This window comes from Rutilus rutilus (genome assembly GCF_951802725.1).
Source record: "Rutilus rutilus genome assembly, chromosome: 21".
Classification (NCBI taxonomy): domain Eukaryota; kingdom Metazoa; phylum Chordata; class Actinopteri; order Cypriniformes; family Leuciscidae; genus Rutilus; species Rutilus rutilus.
Window position 1 is genome coordinate 34,934,992 of NC_140226.1, and position 19,334 is coordinate 34,954,325.

General features: G+C 41.0%; 1 protein-coding gene across 8 annotated transcripts in view; it reads right to left on the bottom strand.

Annotated features, from left to right (window-relative positions):
• Positions 1 to 119: 119 nt before the first annotated feature.
• The window catches only part of fsip1 (fibrous sheath interacting protein 1), a 34,615-nt gene continuing 15,400 nt past the window's right edge, over positions 120 to 19,334 (bottom strand). For 5 of the 8 annotated variants that reach the window (XM_084394368.1, XM_084394367.1, XM_084394366.1 and 2 more), the window contains exons 10-13: positions 17,540 to 17,644; positions 9,150 to 9,305; positions 3,528 to 3,644; positions 120 to 506 (exon numbers count right to left, since the gene is read on the bottom strand). In XM_084394368.1, coding sequence (XP_084250494.1) covers positions 402 to 506; positions 3,528 to 3,644; positions 9,150 to 9,305; positions 17,540 to 17,644 — 483 coding nt within the window. In that variant the 3' untranslated portion in view covers positions 120 to 401. The remainder of the gene's footprint in view (positions 507 to 3,527; positions 3,645 to 9,149; positions 9,306 to 17,539; positions 17,645 to 19,334) is intronic. The other 3 variants (XM_084394372.1, XM_084394373.1, XM_084394371.1) reach the window with 1 other exon arrangement.

Here is a 19,334-nt window from a genome sequence, read left to right on the forward strand (position 1 = left end):
AAACGATGTGTTTTGAACAGTAGTGTATGCACATGTGGTGGTAATGAGCCACAACACAAGGTCATCTCGGGTTCTCCACTAACCCATTAATGAAGAAGAACAGAACAGGGTCAGATGTTCAGATGGATTTTTTAGGGGGTTTAATCAAAAGCTCATGACACGAAGAAAAATACATATTGGTTTGATTTTTGAAAAAGAACATTTTATTTTCCATCTGTCCTTCAGTCTGATTGAGATAATGACGCTGGCGAGCAGATCAGAGACACAATGACAAACACACTTTCATGTGATTATTGCGTAACTATAAAAGCATTATGCAAAATATGAAACAGAAGAACGTTCTCTGTCATATTTCATGCCTTTCTCTCCGTGTTGTCCCGCTGTTGTGTTCCCTCACTCCGTCAGACCCGCGATCCGAGAGAAGCTCCAGAAGCAGGAGATCGGAGGAGTTCATCTTCACACTCCAGCAGGAGATCCCTCAGCTGATCCTCCGACAGAACCAGCGCCTGTGGAGAGAAGATCGTGAGCTCTTATACTCACACACACACACTCACACTTACAGTTATACTCAAATACACACACACTCGGTCTGGTTTTCCAGCAAATATCTAAACACTCTTAAATCGAGAATCACTGGAGAAGAACAACGACAAGAAGAGAACATGATCAAAATGAAGCGAGTTTATGATGAAAACTTGTGCTTTTATTGATGCTTATGCTTTAAGCTTATATCCGTCAGTGGAGTCAGAAAAATAGATGAAGTGTGTTAGTCTGACTGGCAGATATCTGCTCCTGTTTACAGCTCTAACTCCTGATCTCCAGTCGTGTTTGACCCTCAGACACTCTCACACAGATGTGTGTGTGTGTGAACACGTGAGCAGTGTTTACAGCGGTGAGCGTCTGGCCTGTGAACGACGGCTGAACACACTCACAGACGCGTGTGAAATACTAGTGAACAGTGTGAAGACCTTCACACACTCCGTTATAAACCGAATCAAGCGAATCTCCTTCACACACTCCACACACACACACTCCGTTATAAACCTCCTCCAGTGAGCCGAAACACAGCGAATCTTCTTCAGTTCACGAGTGAGCGATTCACGAATCACAACACACAGAATCACACGCAGCTTCACTCATCATCATCATCATTTCTAATCCTCACACACAATATTAAACTGGTGTAATAGTGTGTTTAGATCAGGATATATAGATGAAGGTCACTGAAGGACACGAGAGTGATGAATGATGACCCAATGATCACTGAGATTAACTTCATCTATGATCTAAATCACACAAGCGTTCAGTGGCTCCTGTGAAGCTCATCATGAAGAGTCGTCGAAACACAGAGAAATACTGCAGTTCTTCTGATCATCGATCACACACATCAAACAGTCTCCGCAAAGCTTTTAACGTCTCCAGTCTCCTCAAACTGTTGACAAAAACTCAGCCTTTCAGACTAAACATCTGAGAGAGAGAGAATGAAGAAAGAAAATAAAGCTATAAATATGAGATATTCTTGAAGTGCATTAGTAGTGAACACACAATTCGTTCCTCATGAGTCTAAATGAGTCGTATGAACTGAGTCGTCTGAGTCTGAATGAGTCGTATGAACTCATGAACAGAGTCGTCTGAGTCTGAATGAGTCGTATGAACTGAGTCATCTGAGTCTGAATGAGTCGTATGAACTCATGAACAGAGTCGTCTGAGTTTGAACAAGTCATATGAACTAATGAACAGAGTCGTCTGAGTCTAAATGAGTCGTATGAACTGAATCATCTGAGTCTGAATGAGTCGTATGAACTAATGAACAGAGTCGTCTGAGTTTGAACAAGTCATATGAACTAATGAACAGAGTCGTCTGAGTCTGAATGAGTTGTATGAACTCATGAACAGAGTCGTCTGAGTTTGAACAAGTCATATGAACTCATGAACAGAGTCGTCTGAGTCTGAATGAGTTGTATGAACTAATGAACAGAGTCGTCTGAGTTTGAACAAGTCATATGAACTAATGAACAGAGTCGTCTGAGTCTGAATGAGTTGTATGAACTAATGAACAGAGTCGTCTGAGTTTGAACAAGTCATATGAACTAATGAACAGAGTCGTCTGAGTCTGAATGAGTTGTATGAACTAATGAACAGAGTCGTCTGAGTTTGAACAAGTCATATGAACTCATGAACAGAGTCGTCTGAGTCTGAATGAGTCGTATGAACTAATGAACAGAGTCGTCTGAGTTTGAACAAGTCATATGAACTAATGAACAGAGTCGTCTGAGTCTGAATGAGTTGTATGAACTAATGAACAGAGTCGTCTGAGTTTGAACAAGTCATATGAACTCATGAACAGAGTCGTCTGAGTCTGAATGAGTTGTATGAACTAATGAACAGAGTCGTCTGAGTTTGAACAAGTCATATGAACTAATGAACAGAGTCGTCTGAGTCTGAATGAGTTGTATGAACTAATGAACAGAGTCGTCTGAGTTTGAACAAGTCATATGAACTCATGAACAGAGTCGTCTGAGTCTGAATGAGTCGTATGAACTAATGAACAGAGTCGTCTGAGCCTGAATGAGTCGTATGAACTCATGAACAGAGTCGTCTGAGTTTGAACAAGTCATATGAACTCATGAACAGTCGTCTGAGTCTGAATGAGTCGTATGAACTGATTCATCTGAGTCTGAATGAGTCGTATGAACTCATGAACAGAGTCTTCTGAGTTTGAATGAGTTGTATGAACTCATAACGGAGTCGTCTGAGTCTGAATGAGTTGTATGAACTCATAACGGAGTCGTCTGAGTCTGAATGAGTCGTATGAGTCAATGAGTCAAATGATTCGTCTGAACTCACGCTGCTCTGCTCAATCTGAATCAGTCGAATGAACTCATGAACAGAGTCGTCTGAGTCTGAATGAGTCGTACGAACACGGAGTCGTCTGAGTCTAAATGAGTCGTCTGAGTCTGAATAAGTCGAATGATTTGTCTGAATGAGTCGAATGATTCATCTGAATGAATCGAATGATTCGTCTGAATGAGTCGTATGAACTCATGAACAGAGTGGTCTGAGTCTGAATGGGTTGTATGAACTCATAAACGGAGTCGTCTGAGCCTCAATGAGTCATTTGAACTCATGAACGGAGTCGTCTGAGTCTAAATGACTCGTATGAACTCATGAACAGAGTCGTCTCAGTCTCAATGAGTCGAATGATTTGTCTGAACGAGTCGAATGATTCGTCTGAACGAGTCAAATGATTCGTCTGAACTCACACTGCTCTGCTCAGTCTGAATGAGTCGTATAAACTCATGAACGGAGTCGTCTGAGTCTGAATGAGTCGAATGATTGGTCTGAATGAGTCGAATGACTGGTCTGAATGAGTCGAATGATTGGTCTGAATGAGTCGAATGATTGGTCTGAATGAGTCGAATGACTGGTCTGAATGAGTCGAATGATTGGTCTGAATGAGTCGAATGATTGGTCTGAATGAGTCGAATGATTGGTCTGAATGAGTCGAATGATTGGTCTGAACTCACGCTGGTCTCCTCCAGGATCTGCAGCTCCTGCTGGATTTCTCTCAGGCGTTTCTCCTCTTCTCGTCTCTGTCTCGCGTCCCACAGGACTCCGTCACCGGCGTTCTCCTCCAGACTCCCCTAAAGAACAGTCATGAGATTTTATTCCCAAAGTAACATAGAAGTAACACTCATAGTTTGAGCTACAAGTGAAGTTTCGGGTAGATTTGATTTGGAGTCATATGTGGCAAAAGGTTGAGAGAAGTCTCGAACACACATACAACTACAGAACGATTAAAAACGGGCCGATAAATCAAAGTTACGTGTAAAACCAAGCGGCTGAACGCTGAAACCGGTTAGCAGTCGCGTGTGTGTGGTGGTTTTATGTGTTTGTGTGTTGACTGTACGACACTTTGGCCATTAATTAATGAAATGAAAGTGATTCTCCTCCTGAAATGCTCCTGATGAAGTGAAGCTGCCGGCGTCTGTCAGTCCAGACACTGAACACATGATACGACAACAGAACACAACAGCCTCCTGGAGAAAAACAATCCTCGATCTCAACTGGATCCAGTCCCTGTTCTCGATCCGACCCAATGACCTGCTGACACTGATGTCACTTCCTGCTCAGTCTCTTTGATTGACATGTTTCTGTTCTATATTCTCTGTGATTCAGTCTAAAGCACTGGGAAGAAACTGAAAGTGTTCATGGGATCTGAGCTCATTCTCACACGCGTGTGTGTTCATCAAGTCCACATTTACTGCCGCTCACGACCACTAAACACACGCTTGTTCTTTAAATGAAGTTCTTTGAAATGATGTCCATCTAGAACTGGAATAAGTTGAAGCACTAAAATGACAAAAACTTAAAACTAAAACTAAGCCACACCACCAGTCACCTGATAGTAATATTGTGGCAATTTAAAATAACTATTTTCTATTTTAATATATTTTAAAATGCAATTAATTCCTGTGATTAAAGCTGAATTTTCTTAAAGATTCTATTTCAAATAAATGCTTTTTCTTTTTAACTTTATACTCAAAGAATCCCTTTTTCTTTTCTGTTCTTTAAACAGTACTTTATTCTTTACTGTTTTCAACACTGATAATAATCATAAATGTTTCTTGATCATCAAATCCTCATATTAGAGTGATTTGTGAAGGATCATGTGACACTGAAGACTGGAGTAATGATGCTGAACATTCAGCTTTGATCACAGGAATAAATTACACTTTACTGTATATTCACATAGAGAACAGATGATTTACATTACAATAATATTTCACTGTTTTTACTGTATTTTGTGTATTTTTAATCAAATAAATGCCGCCTTGGTGAGCAGAAGAGACTTCTTTTAAAAACATAAAAAATCGTACAGATCCAAAACTCTTGACTGGTAGAGTATATAGAAATAGCAAAATGACTAAAACTAAATAAATGCTATAATCGTATATAAAACACCACTAAACGAGCCCAGACTTCTGCTGTGTCGGTCCTGCACTGGAAACTGGCGCTCTCTCATGAAAGCAGAGCCTGAGTGAGTCACAGAGTCTGAGATCTCGTGTTCGGCCGATGCCACGTGGAAGCAGGAACACAGCCAGAGTTCCCTGAGCACCGGCTCTACGGCTCTCACTCAGTGTTTACGTCTCGTTTCCAGTCCAAATATCTAAGAACTCTTAAATCAAGATGCATCTACTAGATGAGTAAAATCACATCAGATATATTGTCTTGTTTTCTGGGGAAATACATCAAAATGAAGTGAGTTTGTGCTTAAAACAAGCAAAATGATCTGCTAACGGGGTCAGAAAAATAATCTAGTTTCTGTTTGAATGCACAAACTCTCTTCATTTTGATTTATTTCCCCAGAAAACAAGACAATATATCTGATGTGATTTTACTCATCTAGTAGATGCATCTTGATTTAAGAATTCTTAGATATTTGGACTGGAAACGAGACAAACATACTGAGTAAGAACCGCATTTTGTGCAGTAAAGCAGCCAGACCAGGACTAACACTAGCCCAGATCATCACACACTCTCACACACACACACACACACACACACGCTCCTGAAGACCAGAGTCACGATCCTCACACACACACACACATGCTCTTGAAGACCAGAGTCACGATCCTCACACACACACACACACACACACACACACACACACACACACACGCTCCTGAAGACCAGAGTCACGATCCTCACACACACACACACACACACACACACGCTCCTGAAGACCAGAGTCACGATCCTCACACACACACACACACACACACACACGCTCCTGAAGACCAGAGTCACGATCCTCACACACACACACACGCTCCTGAAGACCAGAGTCACGATCCTCACACACACACACACACACACGCTCCTGAAGACCAGAGTCACGATCCTCACACACACACACACTCTCACACACACACATGCTCCTGAAGACCAGAGTCACGATCCTCACACACACACACACTCTCACACACACACATGCTCCTGAAGACCAGAGTCACGATCCTCACACACACACACACTCTCACACACACACAAACACACACACACACACACACACACACACACACGCTCCTGAAGACCAGAGTCACGATCCTCACACACACGCTCCTGATGAAGTGAAGCTGCCGGCGTCTGTCAGTCCAGACACTGAACACATGATACGACAACAGAACACAACAGCCTCCCGGAGAAAAACAATCCTCGATCTCAACTGGATCCAGTCCCTGTTCTCGATCCGACCCACATTCCCAGCTGAAGTCAATCTGTGATGGGAACGCTGCTGGTTTGGTGGATTAGACACAGTGTGCCGAGGCTCATCAGCTGATGCTTTTAGTGCTTTTGTCTCGTTTTCCAGCACAAATATCTAAAACATTCTTAAATCAAGAAACAACGACTGAAGATATTAAAGGGGTCATCGATGCCCATTTACCACAAGCTGTGTGATTCTTTAGGGTCTTCATGTAAAGTTTGTAACATACTTTGGTTAAAATTCCTCAATGGTTGTAAAACAACACGCTTTACCTCCTCAAAACATATGCTAAAACGGTAAATATGCTAATACAGGAAATATGCTAATACGGGATATATGCTAATACGGGAAATATGCTAATACGGGAAATATGCTAATAAGGGACAGTCCATCAGCGGTTGTGGGCGGAGCATGAGCAATATGACATCATATTGCTCAGAAAATCCAGCCGGCTTGATTATTGAGAGTTTAGACTATTTTCTTCATGGTGTGGTGGTTGTGTCCACACACTGCAGAGACACGTTTATATGCAAACACCATATAACAGTGAATTTTGCATCTGATGACCCCTTTAAGTCAAGTTTACTGAAAAATGAGAACAAAGAACAAATATCTGCCAACGGAGTCAGAAAAGTACACTTCACAGGGAAAACATGTGTATTTTTCTGACTCCATTGCTAGATATCTGTTCTTGTTTTAAAGCACAAACTCACTTTATTTTACAGTAAACTAGACTTAATATAATGACTTAAGTCATTTAGCTTCTCAAGTAAAATGTATCTTGATTTAAAGTCTCCCTGTGGTGAAATCCAGCTTTTAATGTAGTTTATGTGTCTATGTGGTGTTTTTAATCTGCTTTAAGACAAAGCATGTGTAAGTTCATAAGTCGACACCATTGCTGAGTATTTCCTCCTTAAAACTGCAGTGAACCAAAGACAGTCTCAAACACACGCTTTGAAATCGCTGGTGTTTCTGACGTCACAAACTACCTTGTAACCAATCAGATCAACGTGTGATCGTCAACCAGTGGATCTCAGAGCTGAGTGAGTGAGTGGAGGCGGGGCTCATTTGCATATTCATAGAACCGCGCATACTAAATGAGGCGAGGGTGTCGAGTTACAGTCAAGATATTTTAAGACATGAAAAATGTTTAAATATGTCATTTTGGTGATCAGAGATGAGCTTTAAGAGATAAAATGATGGACTACAGGGGGACTTTAAGAATATTTAGGCACTTGTGCAAGACAGAAACACTGAGGAAGAACATCATTTTTGCAGTGAATCTTCATTGAGAAGCAGAAACAGGATCAGCTCGTTGTTTTGGAGGTAATTAGAGATTCTCAGTCGTTCTGAACGCGAGCCACTGAAGCCTCTCTCCTGAAGACTCATGGAATCAGTGAACGCCGAGCTCACGCCAGAACCGGCGTCACCGGGAAAGAGTTTCAGACGCTCCCGGGACGAATCACACGAGAAATGAAGCTCAATATTTCATTATTTACGACCCTTCGTCAGCCTTGGCCTGGTGTGGAGATGAGCTACTGTTACAGACGCTCATCATGAGCACATTCACACACACTCATTCCAGATGCTCAGATACTAATGTGCCTATTTTAAAGATCGCTTTATTACGATTCAAGATCACAGTTACTGGATTAAACCGCTCCACAGACGCCATGAATGATCCGCAGAGCAGTGTTGGGCACGTGACTCTAACAAAGTCATTAATTACTAGTTACTAATTACATGTTCATCAGTGTAATTATGTTACTGTACTAATTACTCTTTATTAAGAGTACTTATTACTAATTACTTTCTAAATCCCATATCAACCTCAACCAGCTGAATAACACGAGGATAGACATGAAACGGCTCTTTTAATGCTTAAACTGACCAAACAATTTAACCCTCAAGCCGTATCCACACAGCAGTCCTTATTAATGCATTAATTCCGCCTTCGTGGACAAACTTGGGCATGAATGTCTCAGGTGTGATCCAAAATTAGTTTTTGTTTTTTAAATAAATGTTATATCACTATCTTCGATAAAATAAAAACTATCGATTTATGCCGTTTCTTAATTATTTTTGGGGTATTTTTGAATTTATTTACCTCTAAAAGCACCATATTTTCCTATATAAATTATGCTTATTTTTTTGTTATATTTAATATTTCTTTAACTTCAGTAAAAAAAATCATTCCAGTAAGTTCAGACAGACAAAACCTAAAAATGTGGTGTCATATGTCGGTATAAAAATAACAAAAAAACAATAATATCAATAGCCACTAGATGGCTGAAGAACTCAATGGCTGCATATAGACTGAACTCTATAAACCATTGTTATAACGAATTTAACCTCTGAAGTTTTTGATTTTATCACAAGTTAAAATTGTAATTTTAAACAAAAACAACAACAACAACATCTGTGTTGGGTGAGACTATACAAAGATGCCAAAATATGCTTAGACGAATCTGACCATGCTATAAAGAAAAGACAGAGTAGTAGTCGATCATTTATCATTCATTTCAAACAAAAAACATCACATTTCAATAACTCAGAAAAGTAAATGGTACCAAACAGGTCAGAATAAACCAGTATCGCATGATCTGCATTGTGTTGGATCTATTGATTTTTATTCGGGAAATAAATAAATAAATGCTCTGAATTATAGGAGTTTTTTTTCAGCCGCTTAACATTGTAGAATCGAGTCAAATGTGTTTTGTGTGTTCAGGTGGAAAACTTAGGAAAAGTAGCGACGTCTTGTACCGCTCAGATTGAGGAAACTATTTACAATTATTATTGTAATTATTATTTAATTATTTACAAAATAAAGAATGCGAGTGACGTGACAGGTGAAGAGGACCTCAGTGAAAGCAGGCCGCACCTGAGACGGAGAGTGTTCTGAGCAGCGGCTCCTCACAGACAGGAAGTGATGAACAGGAAGTAGCAGCTGAAGCCTGGAGTCGATGAGACGCAGACTGTGGAGTTCAGACGGTTCGGGACTGAAACCTTCACGGGCTGAGAGAGACGACGAGAACGCCTGAAAAACACAAGAGAGCGTGTGTTAGAGACATCAGACGCCAGATGATCAAAATGGACACAATTATTATTATTAATTTTTTTTTTTTTTTTTACTACATCGGAATGGTACGAAACTTGGTAAAGGTTTTGCACTTGCTATGTGAACACACACTTAAAATTAAAATAGAAGTTTCAAGTAGTTTAAAGTTTAAAGTAGTTTGAAGTAGATATAGATGAGTTTGTTAGTTTAAATGAGTCTCATTGGCTCATATAGTATATAGAGCGGCAGTTTGATTTAGTCTTCAAGGTGTTTAGATTTTAATTTTTGACAGTTGGTGAGTTTGAAAATCTAAACATTCCACAGTGTAAAGTCAATGGGAGTTTTTCCGAGTTTTTAGGAAAACCGTAAGTCTGATCAGTTAGAAAAGATATAGCACACCGAGTCAGAATAGTCTGAAGGTCTTAGCCGAGTTTGGAGTTTAAATGGTCCTGTAAGCAATAGTCCCACTTGTGCTCCTCGCGGTCAGAAACGAGCGCATTGGAAATGAATGAGAGGCGAGTTTCCTCTAGTGGAGGCGTTTGGTACTGCAGCCGAACACACTCTCACTGAAAGATCATTTACTGAGATATCAAGCTAAAATTTGGAACACGACTTGTTTAGATTTATGGCTTTGATTTTCTTAGTTTTAGAGAAAAACATGTTTTTGCAAATATATATTTCATAAAAAAATTTAAAATAGTATTTTTGTGCATTTTTCATAACAATACATTTGTTATGTTGTTTCTTAACTTTTTTTAAGTTGACTTTTTTCACTTCATCAATAATCTGCCAAGTGTCGTCTTTAAAAAGAGATCAAACTTCAGTCTGTCGCTCTAAAGCGTTCAAGATTTACCACAGTTTAAGTTGGAAATGACATTTTCAGGTCTATGCTCAAAAAGTGAATAAATGGATTATAAATACAGCGTAAATATAATTTAGTATAAAAAAAAATCCCCTACAAATACAAAATATTAAATAAAAAACATGATCAAACAAAAAATTTGTACATTCACTTCATTGACAAAATAAAATAATCTTTTGACCGACCCGCGAAGAGCACCAGAGGGATAAATCAAGACACATTTACTGTAAAAAGCAAGATGATTGAAGATATTAAAGTCCCCCTCATTTCAACCCTTTAAAGCTCATCTTTGATCACCAAAATGACATATTTAAACGTTTTTCATGCCTTAAAATATCTTGAGTGTAACTCGACACCCTTGCCTCATTTAGTATGCGCGGTTCTATGAATATGCAAATGAGCCCCGCCTCCATTCACTCACTCAGCTCAGAGATCCACTGGTTGACGATCACACGTTGATCTGATTGGTTACAAGGTAGTTTGTGACGTCAGAAACACCAAAGCGTGTGTTTGAGACTGTCTTTGGTTCACTGCAGTTTTAAGGAGGAAATACTCAGCAATGGTGTCGACTTATGAACTTACACATGCTTTGTCTTAAAGCAGATTAAAAACACCACATAGACACATAAACAACTTTAAAAGCTGGATTTACACCACAGGGGGACTTTAAATCTTGTTTTCAGTATCAAAATGAAGTGAGTTTGAGCTTAAAACAAGAACAAATATCTGACAACTGGGTCAGAAAAATCCTCTTGATTCATGGGAAAGCAACATTATTTTCTGCAGGCTTTATATATCATAAGCAAACTTCTGTTCAACTCGACTGAAAGCTTCTCAATAACACTTATTTTATTTGCTCTCAATATTGGTCACAGATTTTCTGCACCTGGCATTTGCTCTTGGACGTCACACTGTATTCTGATCGCTCGTCCAACTATCCCTTCAAAGCCAAATATCTAAGTCTTGACTAATGTCCTTCTGTTTCCCAGTGAGCAAATCTCCCATCAGGCCGAGCGGCGAGCGTGAGGTCAGCTTTGTCCCGCTGCCCGCGCGCAGGAAAGACTGAAGGGTCATTAAAGATCTCAATATAACGAGCGTGAGCTCAGAGGAACTCAGCGGCTCCGAATGACTTCAGTGAGCTCATCCTTTCTGCCTTAAATTAGTAGATTTTCAGCTAACTGTGATTTTATATGTACATTTCTGAAATACAGTGCAAGAAAAGTCCGGTTTTGGTTTTGAAAATCTGCATTAGACTTTTTCGCTCATATTTATGACCAGTAAAACAAAAACACACGAACAGAGAAACAAAGAAAAAGTGCTGATCATTGGAGGTTGCAGAAAACATTTTCACAGAAGAGTCACATGACTGAAATGGACCATTAAATGGTTAAATATATGCAAAGAAGATGAAGATATGCAAACTATATAAATACATGATGATGATGCCGTTACCAAACGTTCTATCAAAATCAGTGGAAGGTTTTCAAACTATAATCTTAAAATGATAAAAAGTCGTCAGGAAAGTGAAGTTGCGCACATCTTTTCTCTATTCGAGAGAAACGCTTCTGGAACAAGAACAAAAGTGGGCGGGGCTTGATTGTGTCTGTGGGGATTTGATTGGATGGTTGTGGTTTGCTATTGGCTGATCTCCTGTGAGTGACAGGTTATAGCCCCGCCCACATCATCAGAGAAGAGAAGAGGAACTAGAGGAACTGATTCTGATTGAAGATTACGAGCCACATGATATTAGCAGCTTATTTCCATTGGGTCACGTTGGAGAATACAGCCGGATCAGAACCAGGGAGACGCCTGACAGAAGCCTCTTTGTTCGGCATCAGGATCAGTCGAGCTCCACATCTGTGGGCTAAACGTCCATCATGAGTCGAGGCTCGTAAAGAGGAACGTGTCAGCGGCGTCTTTCTAGAGATGTTTCTGTGCATTTACTGTTTCTTTCAATTCAGTTCAATTCACGTTTAGCGCTTTTCACAATACAAATCGTTTCAAAGCGGCCTTACAGAAAGTGCATGAGTCCACTGAGTGATCTGTTATCAGAGGAGACTGTCTAAGTTATGTATTTCAGAAATGTACATATACAAAATTACAGTTAGCTAGAAATGTATTAATTTAAACAATGTAATTTAATGCAGAAACAATGAACTCACTGAAGTACTTGTTCGTTAACAAATAATTCTGACATTTAGAGAAATGATGCATTGGTGTGTGTTGATTCAGAGTTTATCATAGAGTCTTATTATATAAGACGTGTGGATTGTTGGGTAACGTTTATTCTGTCTAACGAAGTGTATTTATTGTAATATAAACGGCTTATGTTGTGTAAATTGTGTATCTTTTTGATCATTTAAGTGATGATTGTGTACGGTTCTGGTGAAACACACCGATCAGTGTTTGGCTGGAAACACAATCATCCAGTTCTGAAGAATCAGCAGTTTACACAGACTGGAGAAGAAACAGATTAAGTGAGACTCCAACAGAAGGTGTGGATCTCGGACCGCAGTCGTGCTGTAAAATACCAAAAAATCATATTAATCGACTCTTCTGAACGATTTATCGGTGCACATCATTATTGTGTTAATAATCCTGAATCAGAATAACATCTCTTCTCTTCTCTGATGATGTGGGCGGGGCTATAACCTGTCACTCACAGGAGATCAGCCAATAGCAAACCACAACCATTCAATCAATTCCCCACAGACACAATCAAGCCCCGCCCACATTTGTTCTTGTTCCTGAAGCGTTTCCCTCAGATATACGACACAACAGAAGAAGAGAGCAGCACAACTTCACTTTCAATCGACTTCAACAACTGACCAACTGATCAAAAAGAAGCTTTATCTGTTATAATAGTAGAGGATCTGTGTGTTTGGAGAGTTAGAAATAATCAGAAATCATCCCACAATTCAATAAAACATTACTGACGGGTCAGAGAGGATCTTTTAATTACACTATTGTCTTTCTAGAATCTGAATGTGTCTCATATCTGATGAAGTTTGCATCATTGATCTGTTTATTACTGTGAGTCGATCAGGGTTCGTACAGAAACGGTCAAATTAAATTCCAGGACTTTCAGACACTACAATCAGAGATCGCACTAATCAAACAATATCTTCAGTATTTTTAAAGAATTTTCCATATAAGTTGCAGATATAAGGCATCCAAAATACAACTTACAATGCATTTAATAATATATTAAATACAAAGTTTATAATGGCTATTATTGTTCAGTGAATAAGGTGTGATGGGGGTTCATCAGTGTTCATTCTGCGGGAAAAGATTGTACCATTTACATTGATGCATTTGGCAAACGCTTTTATCCAAAGCGACTTCCATTGCATTTCAAGCTACACATTTACATTCTTATCAGATCTTGCTTTCCCTGGGAATCGAACCCGTGACCGTGGCGTTGCAAGCGCCAGCGCTCCACTGTTTGAGCTCCAGGAAAGCTGTATATAAATGACTGTTTTCAAGGGTTTTCCAAGACTTACATTAAAGCACCTTGTGTGAACCCTGTAGAAATAAAGCTGATTGACTTCTCTCCTTCATTCCGTCACTCTCTCCGTCTGGAGAACGATTTACTACCGAACTGAAATATGTCTGATCCGGCTGTGCGTCTCAGGGTCAAAGAGCCGAACACACACACAGAGAAATGATTTGCGAGTCCAAACGACATCAAACATCTGCTGAACATCCACAACAAGCTCTTGCAATAACAGGAAGTTTCCATCGGAAGAGCATCTGCGATCCCGTTCGGTTTCACAACAGTAATTACAGAAACCGGTTAGCAAAGGAAAGAAGAACGCTGTAACCGTAGAGGCCAGCTCCTGCGGCGGGGAGATCAGAATAGAAGAGGAGCTCGTAAACACCAGCCTGAAGATCAACCCTGACCCACAGAAGCCACAGGAACATCAAATAATCATCATTTTCATCTCACAATAAAGAGGTCAGACAGAGAATGTCTAATAAGGGGAGAATGTCCACTCTCAGTAAACGTCTGGCTTCTGAACTGGTTGCAGTTCCACTCTGGCTCCACATGAGGGCGCTCACAGGACGAGTGCAGTTCCACTCTGGCTCCACATGAGGGCGCTCACAGGACGAGTGCAGAATGAATGGAGGTCTATGGCGCTATACCGCTCAAAATCCTCTTTTCTCAGGATATAATGTTTTTGTCTAGTAATTTGAATGTTGTATTCGAAAGGAGATGCAAAGAAATTACACATTGCTGGGTGTTAGATTTTTTAGAGTCACTTATTTGCTTTAAAAAGTCTTTTAAAATGTCAATGACGTCATACACATCGTATGACCAGAGATACTGCTTTACGGCAATCCTTCAGTCACTTTGGTGCTTTCGCGCTAACCCTAACCCTAACAGCTGACACAGGTAAACACACACAGCTGACACAGGTAAACACACACAGCTGACACAGGTAAACACACACAGCTGACACAGGCAAACACACACAGCTGACACAGGTAAACACACACAGCTGACACAGGTAAACACACAGGTAAACACAACACAGCTGACACAGGTAAACACACAGGTAAACACAACACAGCTGACACAGGTAAACACACACAGCTGACACAGGTAAACACACACAGCTGACACAGGTAAACACAGGTAAACACAACACAGCTGACACAGGTAAACACACAGGTAAACACAACACAGCTGACACAGGTAAACACACAGGTAAACACAACACAGCTGACACAGGTAAACACAGGTAAACACAACACAGCTGACACAGGTAAACACACAGGTAAACACACACAGCTGACACAGGTAAACACAGGTAAACACACACAGCTGACACAGGTAAACACACAGGTAAACACAACACAGCTGACACAGGTAAACACACAGGTAAACACAACACAGCTGACACAGGTAAACACACACAGCTGACACAGGTAAACACACACAGCTGACACAGGTAAACACACACAGCTGACACAGGTAAACACACAGGTAAACACACACAGCTGACACAGGTAAACACACACAGCTGACACAGGTAAACACACACAGCTGACACAGGTAAACACACAGGTAAACACAACACAGCTGACACAGGTAAACACACACAGCTGACACAGGTAAACACACACAGCTGACACACACAGCTGACACAGGTAAACACAGGTAAACACACACAGCTGACACAGGTAAACACACACAGCTGACACAGGTAAACACACAGGTAAACACACACAGCTGACACAGGTAAACACACACACAGCTGACACAGGTAAACACACAGCTGACACAGGTAAACACAGGTAAACACACACAGCTGACACAGGTAAACACACACAGCTGACACAGGTAAACACACACAGCTGACACAGGTAAACACACAGCTGACACAGGTAAACACACACAGCTGACACAGGTAAACACACACAGCTGACACAGGTAAACACACACAGCTGACACAGGTAAACACACAGGTAAACACACACAGCTGACACAGGTAAACACACACAGCTGACACAGGTAAACACACACAGCTGACACAGGTAAACACACAGGTAAACACACACAGCTGACACAGGTAAACACACACAGCTGACACAGGTAAACACACACAGCTGACACAGGTAAACACACACAGCTGACACACACAGCTGACACAGGTAAACACACACAGCTGACACAGGTAAACACACAGGTAAACACACACAGCTCACAGGTAAACACACACAGCTGACACAGGTAAACACACACAGCTGACACAGGTAAACACACACAGCTGACACAGGTAAACACACACAGCTGACACAGGTAAACACACAGGTAAACACACACAGCTCACAGGTAAACACACACAGCTGACACAGGTAAACACACACAGCTGACACAGGTAAACACACACAGCAGACACAGGTAAACACAGGTAAACACACACAGCTGACACAGGTAAACACACACCGCTGACACAGGTAAACACACGTGCTAGAAGAGGTTTTGTTTTGTTGTTTTAAAAGACCATCAAGCAGTATCTCTGGTCGTAATCAGTCCTTCACTGACCAATCAGCGTTCATTAGCAGAATGCTAGCGTGTTATGGGCAACAACAACTCAACCTGTAAGAAATCAAAACGACATAAGTACTCGTTCATTCAACTTTCGACCTATAACCCATGTTGAACTGGCAAAACCTACAATCAAATCTGAGATTTCTCAGCGGCAATCGGGTGAAAGAGACACATTTAGCCGTCTAGCCCCATAGACTCCCATTCAGTCTGCACTCATGGGCGATCGCCCCCAGTGGAGCTCTGGGGGAACTACAACCAACATTCGGTACAATAGGACTTAATAGGGAGTGGCCAGGCTCTGCGTAGACGGGCTCTGGGTCAGATCTCAGTGCGGACGTCAGGATTGAGAGATAAAAGTCGCAGTGACCTTTTTATGTGTTTTTATTCTTGGATGGAAACAAGCTTCCATGATTTGATTTCTTTCATTGGCTAATCACATGTTTATACGACACTTTTAGAAGATCTATTGACTAATTCTAATCTTGACATTGACATTAACTCTTCTGGTTTTCCAAAGTTACAACCCACTGGTCTTTTTTCCTCAGAATGCACCAAACCGTTGATCTGGCCACTCCTGACGTTCCTGCTATCTCTCGGATGGGTTTGTGGTGTTTTTGAAGCGTAATGATGGCCAGTTTGACTTAAAACGGAGAAGTTTTTCCTTTGAGTTTTCCGCGTACAGACGACATCATTGTCAAAACGATCCCCATTCACACGGATCCGCGTAAACGACTGAAACCGCTGTATTCTGCTGCCAGGCCAGTAGATGGCGATGAAACACGATAGACTGAACACGTAATACGCGTGTGAATGACATCATCGTCTTCAGAGATTCGTGTTTTTGTTGTTTACACAGAGGCCGTTCTCAAAAACCTGCACTTTGAACCCTGTTAACTTTGTGTTTTCAGGCACCCTAAACGCCGCTGTCGTGTAAACGAACGGCCAAAACGCATAAAAAGTTTTGCGTTTTTAGTTGAAAACGGTGTCGTGTAAACGGCCCCTCAACTCCGACCTTTGACCTGCTGAATTGATGAAGAAATGACGAAGGAATAACCCACACCTGTCCATGAAACAGCTTTTGATTCAATTGTCCAATTGACCAAAAAAAGGGTGTGCGTGTGTGTAAGGGTGTGTGCAAGTGTATGAGTGTGTGTGTGTGTGAGTGTGTGTGAGTGAGTGAGCGTGTGTGTGTGTGTGTGTGTGTGTGTGTGAGAGTGTGTGTGAGTGAGCGTGTGTGTGTGTGTGTGTGTGTGTGTGTGTGTGTGAGTGTGAGTGTGAGTGTGTTGTGTGTACCTGAGGTTCTAGGTCAGGATCTCTCTGTTCTTCCTCCAGATCTCTCAGTAGTTCCTCTATCCTCTCTCTCTCCTGGTGTGTGAGCAGAACTGACGCTCCTGCGAGCTGGACCACAAACACTCAATCGATCATTAAACATTCGCTGAATATAATGATGTTCTTCCTCAGTGTTTTGGTCTCGTTTTCCAGCACAAATCTAAACATTCTCAAATCATTCACTGGAAAAGCAAAATGACTGAAGATAAGGAGAGAAATTGATCAAAATGAAGTGAGTTTATGATTAAAACTTGTGCGGTTTACTTGTGTTTATTCTTAAGAAATATCTGCCAATGGGGTCATCTTCTTCTCCAGTGGAAGATTTGAGAGTGTTTAGATATTTGTGCTGGAAAACGAGGCCGAAACACTGAGGAAGAACATCATGAATCTGGAACCGTTTTAGTAGAGAAACAGAGCAGTTTTATTCCATTTATTTACAATAAATAAATGGACAATTATTCCATTCTGTCCTGTTATGAATGAGGGCCATATCTTAACGATCTGAAACGCAAGTATTAAACGCGAAACGCAAGTAACTTTGTGGGCGGGTCTCGGGCGCTGTTGCTATTATACCGGCGGGATAAATGACTCTCCGACGCAAATCTAGAATGTGTTGGTCTGAAGAAGCTTCATTACTCATAGGTGTGGTTTGGGCGTAACGTGAAATAAACCAATCAGAGCGTCATCTCACATTCCCTTTAAGAGCAGGCGCGCTTGTTCCATGGCGGATTGCTATTATAACGGCGGATTTGCCAGGAGCGGTTCACAGCCGAGGAGACCGACGTTCTCGTCAGGGCCGTAAAACACAGAGAAGTGACGTTGGGGATGGAGAAACACAAACAAATTAGCTTCGGTTAAACAGACGTATGATAATTTGGGTAAATGTGTAAGCTAGATTTATGCCTATTCTTTCACATCTTCATGGACACCACAATGATTTCCCTCATGTGGTAATATTTTTCCTGGTAATAATGTATGGTTTTCTAAAAATGTGAACTGCTGTGTCTGTGTGTGAGAGAAGCAAAGTGTATGAGCGTTGTGCACACGCTACATTATGGCCAAGCGTGCGCCCTTAAAATAGCATCTGAATAACACTGACTTTAGACGAGGTTTCTCCTGGTCTGTGGAGGAATTGTTTTCTGAAACTGCAAAATAGCACCAGGGAACGTTTGCGCCGGAACACGCCTCCTCTTTTCCCTGAACCGCCCCCGGGAGCGCAAGTTCATTCCCTAATTTACCGACGTGCGTCTGTGGAGGGAAAAGTCCGCTGTGTGTCGGGTGAGAAATAGGAATGAGACATGCGTCGCTGTACAAAGTCAATTGTGCTGGGTGTGAGATAGGGCCTTATAACATTATACACTCTATAACATTATTCATGTGAACATGAGTAAGGGGCCACAGTGTCTCTCCATGTTTATAATTCAAATGTGACTCCTGTTCTTTACTCTATTTCAGTGTGTGTGTGTGTGTGTGTGTGTGTGTGTGTGTGTGTCCTGTTCTTTACTCTAGTTCATGACTGTGGAAGCTTGTTTCTGCTGCAGAATAAAAAATAAAGATAATTACGACTCTTTATCTCATAATTCAGACTTGTGAATTTATTGTGAGATATGAACTCGCAAGCACCTTTATTATTGGTTATTCCACGGCAGAAACAAGCTTTCATACTGAGCTCATCTAAGCTGAAATATGAATAATAAACCTTTAGCAGATCATATGCAGATTTCACAGTTTGTCTATGGTGGAAAACAGACCAAAACTC